General features: G+C 41.2%; 1 protein-coding gene across 1 annotated transcript in view; it reads left to right on the top strand.

Annotated features, from left to right (window-relative positions):
- Positions 1-12,333, top strand: part of PIK3R1 (phosphoinositide-3-kinase regulatory subunit 1) — an 86,723-nt gene that overhangs the window by 49,570 nt on the left and 24,820 nt on the right. The window contains exons 3-4 of the mRNA XM_060635643.3: positions 7,284-7,376; positions 7,818-7,892. Coding sequence (XP_060491626.1) covers positions 7,284-7,376; positions 7,818-7,892 — 168 coding nt within the window. The remainder of the gene's footprint in view (positions 1-7,283; positions 7,377-7,817; positions 7,893-12,333) is intronic.

Genomic DNA, 12,333 nt, shown 5'->3' with positions numbered 1-12,333 from the left:
TTCAACTTTTTGGTATGTTTTCAAATGTCAGAGAAAAAGCCCACCTCTTTCTGTCGTCATTAGAATGGAGTCTGGTGGTTCTTTCCTCTGGTTTCCATCCAGGCTTTGTGAGGAAGCTGGTGCCACCCGGCTGGACGACTTTGCCTCTGTGGCAGCTCCTCCCTCCTTTGGCACTTACGCCTCGGACCTCCAGCAGCCTGCTTCTGCACAGTTAGTGAGGGGCCAGCCTGGATCAAGAAGCTTCTTTCAGCTCTCTCCTTTCCCCAGGAAAGTAAATCTTTACAGTTTCTCTTTCACTTCTGTTCTCTCCTGATCAGAGGATCTTTAATTCTGGAGAGATGGGGGCTTCTCGGACTACATTGGAAGACCCTGCTTTTTTAACATGGTATTTTTATATGTTTGATTGTGAAATCTATTACCAGACACAAATGAGAGAGAAGTGAGTGCCTCTGCAGGTTCCCTGGAGCCCCTGCCTCTCTCCTCAGGGACTCTCTTTGCTTTCTCTTTCTGGTGTTAATTACCTGCATTTCAAAATATTATCTAGTGAGGGAGAAGGTGCCCCCTAGCTTATTTGGAGGAAGTGCTGAAACAGGTGTTGCTAGGATAAGTTTACTTGAGCACACCAGCAAGTATTGGGGCTCCTCGCCTGCAGGATCGAACATTACATATCTGTGCATTATGCAACACCATTCACGATCGCAGTCTCCTTTTAAATTCAGGAGACTTGCTGGAAATTCTGGAAAACTTCTCACAGGGTTCTGTCCTCAACTGGGACTTGTAGGCTCTGGGGGGAGAAAAACAGGTACAAACTGAACTTCAAGACACTGCTTACGAGCTTGGCGACCTTGACCAAATGACTCAGTTTCTTTAAGGCTCAAGTTCCTTGTCTTTTGAGTGGGGATAATAAGGACCGTTGCGTCTTTGGATGGCTATGAATAAAAAAATGAATGCCATGTCTTGGTGGGAATATGGCTCCTAATTGATGTTCCCTAGTATTCAGCGAATGGTCAGTACCCCTTGTGGTGTGTTATGTGGTTTTGTTTTCTCTCCTTCCCTTTTGGGGCTTTTCAGTCACACTTCACGTGAAATCTTTATAAGCCAACAGACCAAAAGACCAACTTCTTTTATAAGTCATTAGTCCCAGAACTCCCAGGGACTCACCTATAAATTATTTTCAGGGGTATAAAAATGAGTTCCTTTCTTCCTCATTTACCTCCTGACCAGTATTTTAATTTTTTCTATATACTATAAATTGTAATCTTTAAATCAGACTCTAGGGGATGACAATCACAATTAATTAGGCTAGCCTGTCAAAGATTAAGTATAATCTTGCATTTCAGTGATCTCTTACCTCTGAATTTTTAGCTAAGGCCATCCAAAGCAAAACTGTAATGTCTTCTTAGGTTTAATAAGATCTTTGAGTGCTGTTTCCTATATGAGGCTGTGGTCTAGAAATAAAACTAAATGGGCAGAGAACTCCAATCCCTTTCATTTGTTTTTAAGCTGTGGAGCAGAAGGGATAAGTGGGAAAAGATAAAGATATTAAAGACTAATTAGAGTATCTGAAAAGATTTGCAAACTTACTGTTTAAATGTGTTGACAAGTCTTTTAATTCCCCCTGACTAGTTATCTCTGAAAATAATGTAGCTATGGCTGGAGATTTATTTCCACATTGACTTGCTCTTCCTTTTTTCTTTGTCCATCCTTTTTTTTCCTCCCTCCTCAAAAAAAAGTCCCTATTTCCCCCAAGTTCAGTACCATTCCAACTTCATTTTTCCTTTTTGTTCAGAAAACTGAAGTATAACTCAAATAGGGGAGACTTTCTGGGGGGAAAGTGCAACATATTGAAAATAATGTGATATTTTAGATACGACTCCTGAAAAGATACCGTTCATATGCTTCAGTGAAAGAAAGGCAAAATGCAAATATCTACTCTGTCAAAATGTTTCTAGTTTGCCACCTTAAAAAAAGTATTGAAAATTCTGTCTCCGTTATACTAGTGTCTGGTCTTAAAATTTGCCATTACAATAGAAAATCTATTAGTAGTGAAAAAGATTACATAAATAATTCTAAATTAATAACACCTAACCATTAGTTTGTGCTTTCTACATACTAGGCACTGTGCCTGCCATGTTTATTTATATTGTTCATTTAATCCTTATTACCTTCTTAATTATGCCCATTTACACATGAAAAAACTGAGGTTCAAGTTAATTAACATGCCCAAGAATACATTCAGTAAGTGGCATACCCGAGATTAAACCCCAAGTCTCTTTGGCTTTAAACGTGTGCTTTTCATAATTGTATTACTTCTGATTCAACAGGTGCGTTCCAAAGTTGAGGAACCCATGTTGGTTTTTTGCTTTTAGTTTTTTAGCTATACTATCTTAGCCCGTCTTTGTTGTGGTTTCTCCAGTAGGGCTTAAGAAGTTTAAATGTCGGGATATTAACCGTTATGGACATAAAATGTGAATGTGCTTTGCAAAGTTTCAGATTTTGCCCACCAGAATGTACATTTTTCGTTTGAAACAATGAGAGAAGTTCTTTCAGGCCGAAATAAAGTTTTGACTCAACAACAGTTAATCGGCACACATCTTGATTTAATATTGATCCACGCCTAGCACATATACTTTCTTTTCTGCGTATTTGTATGACATTTTAAAAGGTAAGTGGCAGTTTTTCATGTACTTCCAAGCTACTTCCATCAAGTAATGAAATACTTGGCTTGGGCGGTCTCTGGAGTCCCAGAATTTCAGCTTAAACTTTCCATTCGTCCCTGCCAGGCACTGACTCTGAAATATCTTTTTTTATGGAGACCGCCTCCAAAAGGTGCAGCTGTGTGCCGGTTTCATCTTGCACTTTGTAGCCGTGTTGGCACCATTTAATGTGAGGAATGCCACTGTCTCCCACACACCGCTGGTGCCCAAGGACTGTTCAGGCCTGTCCGGGTTAGTGGTTTGGGAAGGGTCTGAGTTTGGAAAGAAGGCTCCCTTCTGTTCCATGTGATTGGCTGTCACCAGGGTTAAGGTAGAAAAATAGAACTAATGGAAAATGCAGCATCTGAGGTGTCATCAAAAAATTCTTTCTACAACCGGGGACACCTAATTCATTGGTATTTGTATCGGTGTTGAAGACTTGATTCCTCTTCTGAAACAATATATGTCTTGCTTCACCACTTCTGGACCCTTCTACTGTTCTTTCTTGTCTCCTTTCTCCTTAAGTAATGCTGATTTCTTTTGATGGAAAATGATTCCACTCAGTCAAAAACTGGTGTTGGACTATCGCAAGGGAATCTGTGAATTCACCCAGATTCTTAAGAGTGGGCTTGGCTCAGACTTAACACACTGGCTACAGCAGGCTTCAGAGCCAAAAAGCATTCCTAATTCAGTTAAAAAAAATTTGTCTGAATGATAAAACCTAATAAAAATGTATATATCACCTTCATGAGGATCATGCTGTGTGATTTTGTGTTTTGTAGATGATCTGTATATTCTGTATTTTTTTCTTTTTTAGTCCCACTATGTTTTAGTCTGTTGTTGTATATAACGTGGTGCTTTATCATGCACCTTTCAGAAAACAACTTGCCAAATTTGGCAATGCCTCGCAATTATAGTTTCCTGTTAGAATTTCTTAAAATGGAATGTAATGGAAAAGGAAATACCGACCTTGTGTACTTAATAAAATTAGAGGAATCATTGATTTTAGGATTGTTGAAATAATTAATAGTTTGCTTTAGAATACTTTTTTAGATTTTTGATGTTGATTGATCCTCTTACCCGTAGGAGAAAATGTGAACTTGAAAAGCTTCTTGGGTAGGACTTCACATTCCCTATGTTTAAATATTTTTAAGGGGAAACGGATTGAATCACAGATATTGTACTAGAGAATAGGAAATCCTTGAATTGTTATTTAAAAAATAGGGTCTCTCCATATGAAATTTATCTTTTAAAACTCCCATTGCAAAGGCTTAATCAGCAATGGATCAGTGATTCAGACATTTGAGTAATACAGCTTTTAGCAATATTAAAAACCCAGTGGGAAATTCACTAGCTCTATTATAAGAAGACTGCCCATACTCCTTATATATGCATCTAGTTTTGTTCTTCATATTGTGGTGTGCTCCTTGAGAAAAGTTCCAGAATTGTTATAGGTCCCCAATGGCTATCACGATGCTTTTCAAAACCTTGAAGTAACAGTTTATGAGCGAAACACATGATATTTTGTAGCTCGGGATACTGATGGCAAACTACCATTTCTTTTTTTTTTTTTTTGCCAAAGAAACCTTGAAAGGACTAAAGAAAGAAGGTTTTTCCTTTTTTTCCTTTTTTCTTCTTCAAGCCAAAGTGAACAAATAGATGGAAACCCTTTTATATGTCGTATTTGCCAACCCAGGAATCTAACAACTGCCGGGTGCATATTTGAATCGCAATTAGGTGAAATCTTTAATTATCAGTTAATTTAACTTTCAAATTTGCCTGCAGAAATGATTGTGTTGATAAGATTCTGGAAGGAGATAAACCTTTATTAAGTAATTCCATTTTCAGGTGCCAACTTTAAAGATTTTTTTTAATTAAAAAAAAAAAAAAAAAGGGGGCCTAAGTAACTTAAGAGGGCGGGGACAGAGCCGGGCGAGTGTTGCATGGCTATGTGGGATTGTGTATTTACTAGTTAATCTTTAGCTTCTTACATCTTGGCGTGTGCTAATAAGTGAGAACTAGAAGTTTGAGAAGGCCAAGGAGAAACACTGCAGTGAATTCTTACTGATATTTCTCTACACCATTTCTACTTTTAGGTTTGCCTCTGTTACATGTGCTGTTGGGATGATACATATCACTTGGTTCAGCATAGAAGGCATTTATGGGGGAGGACATTTTTGTGAGTTGATAATTTTCTGAGGCAAAAGGAAGTAGTTTATAGTTCATCAGAGAGAATGAAATGGTATGCTCTTTTATTTGATGGTGTATCGTTTTTTATTTTACAATACTTTTGATGAAAAAGACCACATGAAACTTGCAAGATTTGTATTCTCGGTACTTCTCAAATATACTGACATTTTAACATTTAGAGATTTGGGGGATGTCACTGATGGGTTTTTTTCAGGGGGTTACCCACATGAATTTGCTTATCATAATAGCATGTCCTAAAACTTAGTACTACTCCAAACTAGATTAGTAGCTCCATTCCTGGATTTTCTGATTCTGGGGGTTTATGGTCGTACCTGGGAATCTTTCTTCTTAGCAGGTTCTCCACGTGATGTATAGGCTCCGGTAGGTACAGGGAACACAGGAGAGGTGAAGTTCCCACTCAGCCCTGTGCCTAGTAACGGTCTAGAAGGTCAGTGGCCTGTCTGTCCTGGCTTTATGAAGTCCATAACATGTTTAAGTGGTGTTGCAGTAGGACGGAGTCACCTGGGAAGCTGTGACAGACTTTTCGTGCTCTGAGTACAGATGTCACTTAGCCCTACGCCCAGATGTCCTGTCCCCAGGCATGTCTTTATGGTGGGGTCTTAGTTGCACAAAGCCAACTCAGGAATCTTTCATTTGCTCTTGACAAATATGTCCGTGCTCAGGACATACAGGACCCTGCTCTCTAATATGGTGGCCGCTAGCACATAGAGCTTTTTAAGTTTAAATCAATTTTTAAAAATTCATTTATTCAGCTGCAGTGGCTACATCTCAAGTGCTCACTCGCCGCATGTGGCTAGTTGGCTGGTCTCTGCTTTTTCGGATAGCGCAGCTAATAGAACATTTCCATCATTCCCAGAAAGTTTGACTGGACAGTGCTGCTGTGGGATTTTCTTCCATAATTTAGCTCTTATCCTTTTATCCTGAGTACTTAAATGGCCAGTAGAGGTTAGTGGCAAGACCACATGTGTCTGACCCAGGGCATATTGGAGTCTAACAGGCTCTTACGCTGCAGGGTTTAGGGTTTGTAAAACGACATAAATCATATGTCCCCCTCTGAGGGCAGCATCGAAAATAATTTTACTTGATTTATGTGTTGTGAGTTTCTTGTTACGTGATGATTCTTGGTATTAGAAAGATGGGCTTCATTAGAAATTTGCTTAGCATAATAAACGACGTATAATAATCATGCCACTAAAATCTCCCTGAAACAAAATTATAAATATTTCATCTTTCTTAAGTTATATAAACGATTTATTCCTAGAAAAGAGGGTGCAGTGATGAACCTTAAGTGTCTAAAAAGTTACATGTTGGAGGCTAACAAAAAGGTTGCACCTGTAGGTATTTTTATATAGACTGTCATTTACGTGTATTTTGCAGTTTGAGAAAAATAAGGTGAGTATATTTAGCTCCCTCTTCTGGTATATTATGAGATGAATATTTTTACTTAAAATGGTTTTGTGTATTTTTGGAGTGAGAATACAGTTATTAATGTAATGTTCAAGGCCATTATTGGTGTGTTATCCAGTTAGTTTCTTCTTGAATCACCAGGAATGGTAAAATACATAAATAAAGCATGGAAAAACAGTTTGTGAAAACATCACATTTCTGAAGATACTAACCGACCAAAATATATGTGAGCAAACCAAGGCTTCGGTAGCAAGTTAAATTAAATCCAGGGGCTTAATTTGGAATTAATGTCATGTGGCCAGTGATCATTTGCAAATGCCCTGTGTCTGAATATTTTAAAGTTCTAAGTCATGTTAATGAACAGTTGAGTAAAAGCTGGTCCATCCTCCTACCTGGATATTATGAAGTTGTTGCTTCATAATGGCCAGGCGGCCAGTTCTCGGGTTTCAGTTCTGCCACGGAGTGTGGTGATCTGGGGAGAGCTGACCACTCACCCAACCTAGTCTTGCCCTGCACTGCGGGGGCTCTGGCACATCCACATTCCATCCTACCCTGAGTCCTGCCCACCCAGCCCCCAACCCAACTGCCTCAGGCCCGGGGGCACACCCCAGCAGGGAAGTCTGCCCCAGGGAGGATGGACCTGGGGAAGAGGCCTTGAGAAGCTAATTGGGCAGGGAATTCCCTGATTCTAGCTAAGTGTTCTGAGTGTGTCCCAGGAGAGAAGTAGGCCTTGCCCTTGGGCCCCCAAAACTCCTTAAACTGCAGGAAGAGGCACAGCTGGAGGAGGCCCAGAGAGGAGCCCTCTGAAGTGCAGGGCCCAGCACAGGGCGCCATCTTGCTCAGGCCTGAGTTTGTTGGTGTCAGGTAGAACTAAACTGTTCTGTATTTCGGTTTTCTTCGTTGTTGTCTAATGCATTTGCTTGCCCCCACCTAAACATAATCTAATTGTAGGATTCTGTTCATTCGCAGCTTTGGCTCTACCAGATCTTGCTGAGCAGTTTGCCCCTCCTGACATCGCTCCGCCTCTTCTTGTGAAGCTAGTGGAAGCCATTGAAAAGAAAGGTAATCGGCTGATAGAGGGAATCAGTTAATTTGTTATGTCCTTATTTCATGGGTATTACAATTTATACTTGTCCGTGGGGCATTCGTTAAATAAGCTTCTCGCCAACTTGTGCTAGACACATAAGCTCTTTGTTGCTGTGTCCTGGGGAAACAGCCTTGGTCTGATTCCTGACTCCATATTAACATGTAGTTACTGTATGGAAACTATTAAATTCTCCACAATTTAATAAATATAATTAACTTGCTCCTTCGTGGCCAGACGACTTCACCAAAAGTATTGACATGCCAGCTACGATTAATAGCAGGAGTTAACTTCCAAGAATATTTGGTGCACGCATCTAGAATAGATAGGAGCTGGAAACTGGAATGTCGTTCTGGCAGCCTGCCCACAGGTTCTCCAGAGAGCTGTGTTTTGCATGCTCAGTCTGTTTTGTGTCTTAGGTCTGGAATGTTCAACTTTATACAGAACACAGAGCTCCAGCAACCCAGCAGAATTACGACAGCTTCTTGATTGTGGTGAGTGTCATGGAGCTAGAAAGACGAATGGGAGACACGGTTCTTACCTTTCTGTTTCAGGTAAAGCACACAAAAACACTTGAACTCTATCATGCAGCGTTCTGAGTTTGAAGGAAGCTCAGAAATCACACACGCTTCCCTCTGCCCTATTATGGTAACAGCCCAAACCAGCGCTGACCTTTGATGTTTGTCTCCTGAGTTGGGGTGTGTGTGCCTGCCTGCAGGCATGTTGGCTGTCATCACAGCTAAGAGCCTCTGGGCCCTGCAGGAATTGCAGAGGAGAGAAACACCCTCTTGGGATTTCTCTGGCTCTGCATATCCACCATCTTTTCTCTGACCATGCATTTGGCTACATCTGATTCATCTGGATCAGCTTAAAAAATATTTATAAGCCTGTGTCATTTAACAAATGTCTCTTCTGACCTTTTCCATTTTCCTCTCCCCCACCCCCCTTTTTTTTTTCTTCTTGGCCTTCCTTCCTTCCTTCCAAATGCTTATTTGCTTTTTCATGCCATGTTTATATTAAGTAACAGCATGATACTGTTATATTCAATGGTGTGCTGGTAAACCCCTCTCAGGGAGGTGGGGGAACCCTGGTTTGTACCAGTTGCCCACTTCCGTGGTGTAAGTATGCCCGCCGTGGTCGGTTTCAGGCTGCCAACATGTTATCACTAAACTCCAACTCGGAAAGAATTGAGTGTAGTTGGTGATGAGCAGGCCAGCTCCTGCACACCACTGGTTAAAGGACATCAATTAATTCAACCAATGGTGGCGTTACTCTTTGTTCCCTCTCTCCTTTGCCAAACCGAATAAAACTATAAATGTGAATACATTCACTGGCCATCATTCTGGCAGATCATCTTCTGTATCAACTTGTAGAATCCCTCCGATCCTTCATTCCCTCCCAGAATTTTTTTTAGAAAAATAATTTTCGGCCTCACATCATTTCACCGAATTTGGATTTAGGAACCCGAAAGAATGAAACCCTGTTGGGGAGGAAGGTCTTTGAGACATACACTTGTGCAGAGCATGTAGTAAATGAAAAACTCTGAAGTTGAGCAGCTTTCAAATGAGGCAGCTCATGAAAGTTTCTAGAAAAGATGTTTCTGGGAAAAACGAAGATTCTATCTCTGTCAGTAAATAGTTTCATTTGAAATGCACCACCCAGATGTTTGAAGTTTGAAAATAATTTTTTCAAACTTTCATTTTTATTTTGTGCATGGAAACCAGAGTCACGCACATGCAGGGCATGTCCCCTGACAGCTGCAAATCCTGCCTCACCCCCAGAATGGGTCAGTACGAGATGACTGGCAGAAAGCTGTAGGTGAAAGACGTACCTTTATTTCTTACAGCCTGACCAGAGTGGGAAAGAAACAGTGAATTTTGTCCTTAGCCGGTTGGAGTTGAGATACATGTTTTGGTCAGAAAATTGGTCAAACTGAACAACAGTCACAGGAAATGTTTAGACATCAGAGACCGATGAAATGAGAGTTATTTGAGAAATAGTGGTTAAGCTTTTCAATGTGACTGAATACAGATGATGCAGGCTAGGCTGAGAAAAAAAACCTTCACCTCACCTCTGAGATGGAATACCTAACCAAAATTACGTCAACAGTATGTTTTCACAGGCAGCTTTTCTGCCCCACTTGAGAGCAAATCACACAGGTAGAAAACTGGTTTCCTTTGGATTCTGTGTGGAAAAAGTGAATTTTGTGAGAAGAGAAAGCGTAAACATTATCTAAATTTAGGAGTAGATCCTCGGACTTTTTATAGCTTGAGGATTTTTCAGTCCATAAAAATATTGTAATACCTTGGAGGAAGCTCAGGGTAATCACTTACACTAAAAAGAGAGAGAGAGAGAGAGAGAGAGAGAGAGAGAAAACATGGCTTTTTTTTTTTTAATGTTTATTTTATTTTTGACAGAGCGAGAGACAGAGCATGAGTGGGGGAGGGCCGAGAGAGAGGGAGACACAGAATCCGAAACAGGCTCCAGGCTCTGAGCTGCCAGCAGAGAGCCGGACGTGGGGCTTGAACTCATGAACTGTAAGATCATGACCTGAGCCAAAGTCGGACGCTCAACCGACTGAGCCAGCCAGGCGCCCCTGGAATTCATGGCTTTTAAACAAACTTGTGAATTACCAATGTCTGAAAAGGATAGATGTGAAGGACAACATCCGACTTTTATTAGTACTTACTAAGTTATTTTATTTCATCTACATATTACCCTTGTGATCTCAGTTATTGCTGATGGCAGAACTCTGATTTACACCCAAATTGTTCCAACTCAGAGGTCCGTACTCTTTTTTTTTTCCTCACTGTATTGACCCCCAGTGAATTGTTTCTTTGTTGTTCTCATTTGAATTTTCTCCTGATTGTTTTGGTTTCTCTTAACCTGAAGCAGGTCTTTTCTTTTTAAAAAAATTTTTATTAGTTTTCTTTATTTTTGAGAGGCAGAGAGAGAGACAGCGCGAGTGGAGGAGGGGCAGAGAGAGAGAGGGAGACACAGAATCCGAAGCAGGCTCCAGGCTCTGAGCTGTCACCACAGAGCCCGATGCAGGGCCCGAACTCATGGACCATGAGATCATGACCTGAGCTGAAGTCGGATGCTCAACTGATTGAGCCACCCAGGCGCCCCTCTTTTCTTTTCTTTTTTTTAATGTTTTTATTTATTTTTGAGAGAGAGGGCGTGCCCTCAAGCTGGGGATGGGGAGAGGAGAGAGAGGGAGACACAGGATCTCAAGCGGGCTCTGTGCTGATAGCAGAATGCCTGATGTGGGGCTGGAATTCAGGAACTAGAAGATCATGACCTGAGCTAAAAGTCAGATGCTGAACTGACTGAACCACCTCGGCAGGTGCCTCATCCTGAAGCACACCTTTTCTTTAAAACTTCTCCTAACAGGGATGCCTGGGTGACTCATTCCGTTAAGCATCCGACTTTGGCTCGTGGGTTCAAGCCCCACAAAGGGCTCTGTGCTGCCAACTCAGAGCCTGGAGCCTGCTTCGGAGTTTGTGTCTTCCTCTCTCTCTGCCCCTCCCCCGCTCACACTCTTTCTCTCTCTCTTCCTCAAAAATAAACACTAAAAAAATTTCTTTTAAATAATAAAAGTTCTCATCATAAAGAAAACCCTGTAACTATGGTGATGGATGTTAATTATACTTCCTGTGAATGATCATTTTGTAACATAAACAAATATCAAATCATTATGTTGTTAATAAGGTTATATGTTAATTATACCGCATCTAAAAAAAAAAAAAATCAGGCTTTTTTAGCCCCAGCACACCTGTCCACTACTCACTAGATGCCGGTAGCGTTGTCCCCAAGTTGTAACAATCAAAAATGTCTCCAGATATGGCCAGATATCTCTTGGGAATTCAGGTGGGGCAACAATTCAAAACCCCAACTGAGAACTACTAAGTTAAGGGAGAGGTGAGCTGGGAAGGGGACTCCATTCCATTGGGAGGGAGGCTGAAGTGCTGGAGAGCTTACTAGTTACCTGTCCTGAGCAGACTCAGTGAAAAGGGAGGTTGCAGAGGGATGTCAACTCTCCCATCCCAGACCCAAAGTGGTGTAGTTCTCGCCTAGCTCACCACAAAAGTCATCACGTGACCGATGCCTGTGGCTGTTAGAAGAGCTTGTTAGGATGGTTATAATGCAGAAAAGGGGATTTGCAGAATCATAGAAGCTCCAAGGAGCCTTAGAAGCTACAGTAACAGAAAATAAAATCTATGTCATCAACTCTAGTGGATTTGACATAAGGTGAGCTTATCCAATGACTATTCCCAAGACTTGAAATAAGATGATTTTGTTCAAAGGCTATAAAATGCTCTTTGGAATACATCTCATGTGTTCAGGAAGGTCTTAGGAGAATTAACATTACTCTAAGGTTTTTTATAGCTCAGTCCACAAACATTGAGCAAGCACGTCCTATGTGCTGGGCCCTGAGGGGAGCAGGAAAGAGCCGCAGCCCATGACCTTGAGGTGCTCTCAGTCTAGCAGGGAGACATTTAATTACCGTACTGTCTGGGAAGTGTCATGGAAGAGACGTGGCCCTCCCTTGAGGGAGGGCCCTGCAGAATCCTGAACATCTTACTATCTTATAGCACATCGCCAAATGGTATTGCATTCTTTATGATGAGCAAATTAAGTAATTTTAATTTTCTGGGCAAAGAGACCTAGTAAATGAAGTGTACAGGGTGTGAAGGGTGTGGGGTCCAGCAGCTTGTGAAGTGGACAGAGGCTGTGGAATGTTCCTCGAGTGATGCGCACACAGTTTCTAGTAGTTGCGTTCCTTCTAATGTGGATCCTTTATGCAAAGACGTAATATTGTCTCTGCCACCCTTTTAGAGATGCGGTAAGTCCGCAGGTGGTTCTCTGTAGGACACTTAGGTGATATAAGCCTTTACCTCTCCACTTCCTGAGATTAATAATTCTTTTCCGCCA

The sequence above is a fragment of the Panthera onca genome, chromosome A1 (genome assembly GCF_046562875.1).
Source record: "Panthera onca isolate mPanOnc1 chromosome A1, mPanOnc1 haplotype 2, whole genome shotgun sequence".
Classification (NCBI taxonomy): Eukaryota; Metazoa; Chordata; class Mammalia; order Carnivora; family Felidae; genus Panthera; species Panthera onca.
The sequence above is the reverse complement of the archived record's forward strand: the minus strand, read 5'-3'. Positions and strand labels throughout refer to the sequence as shown.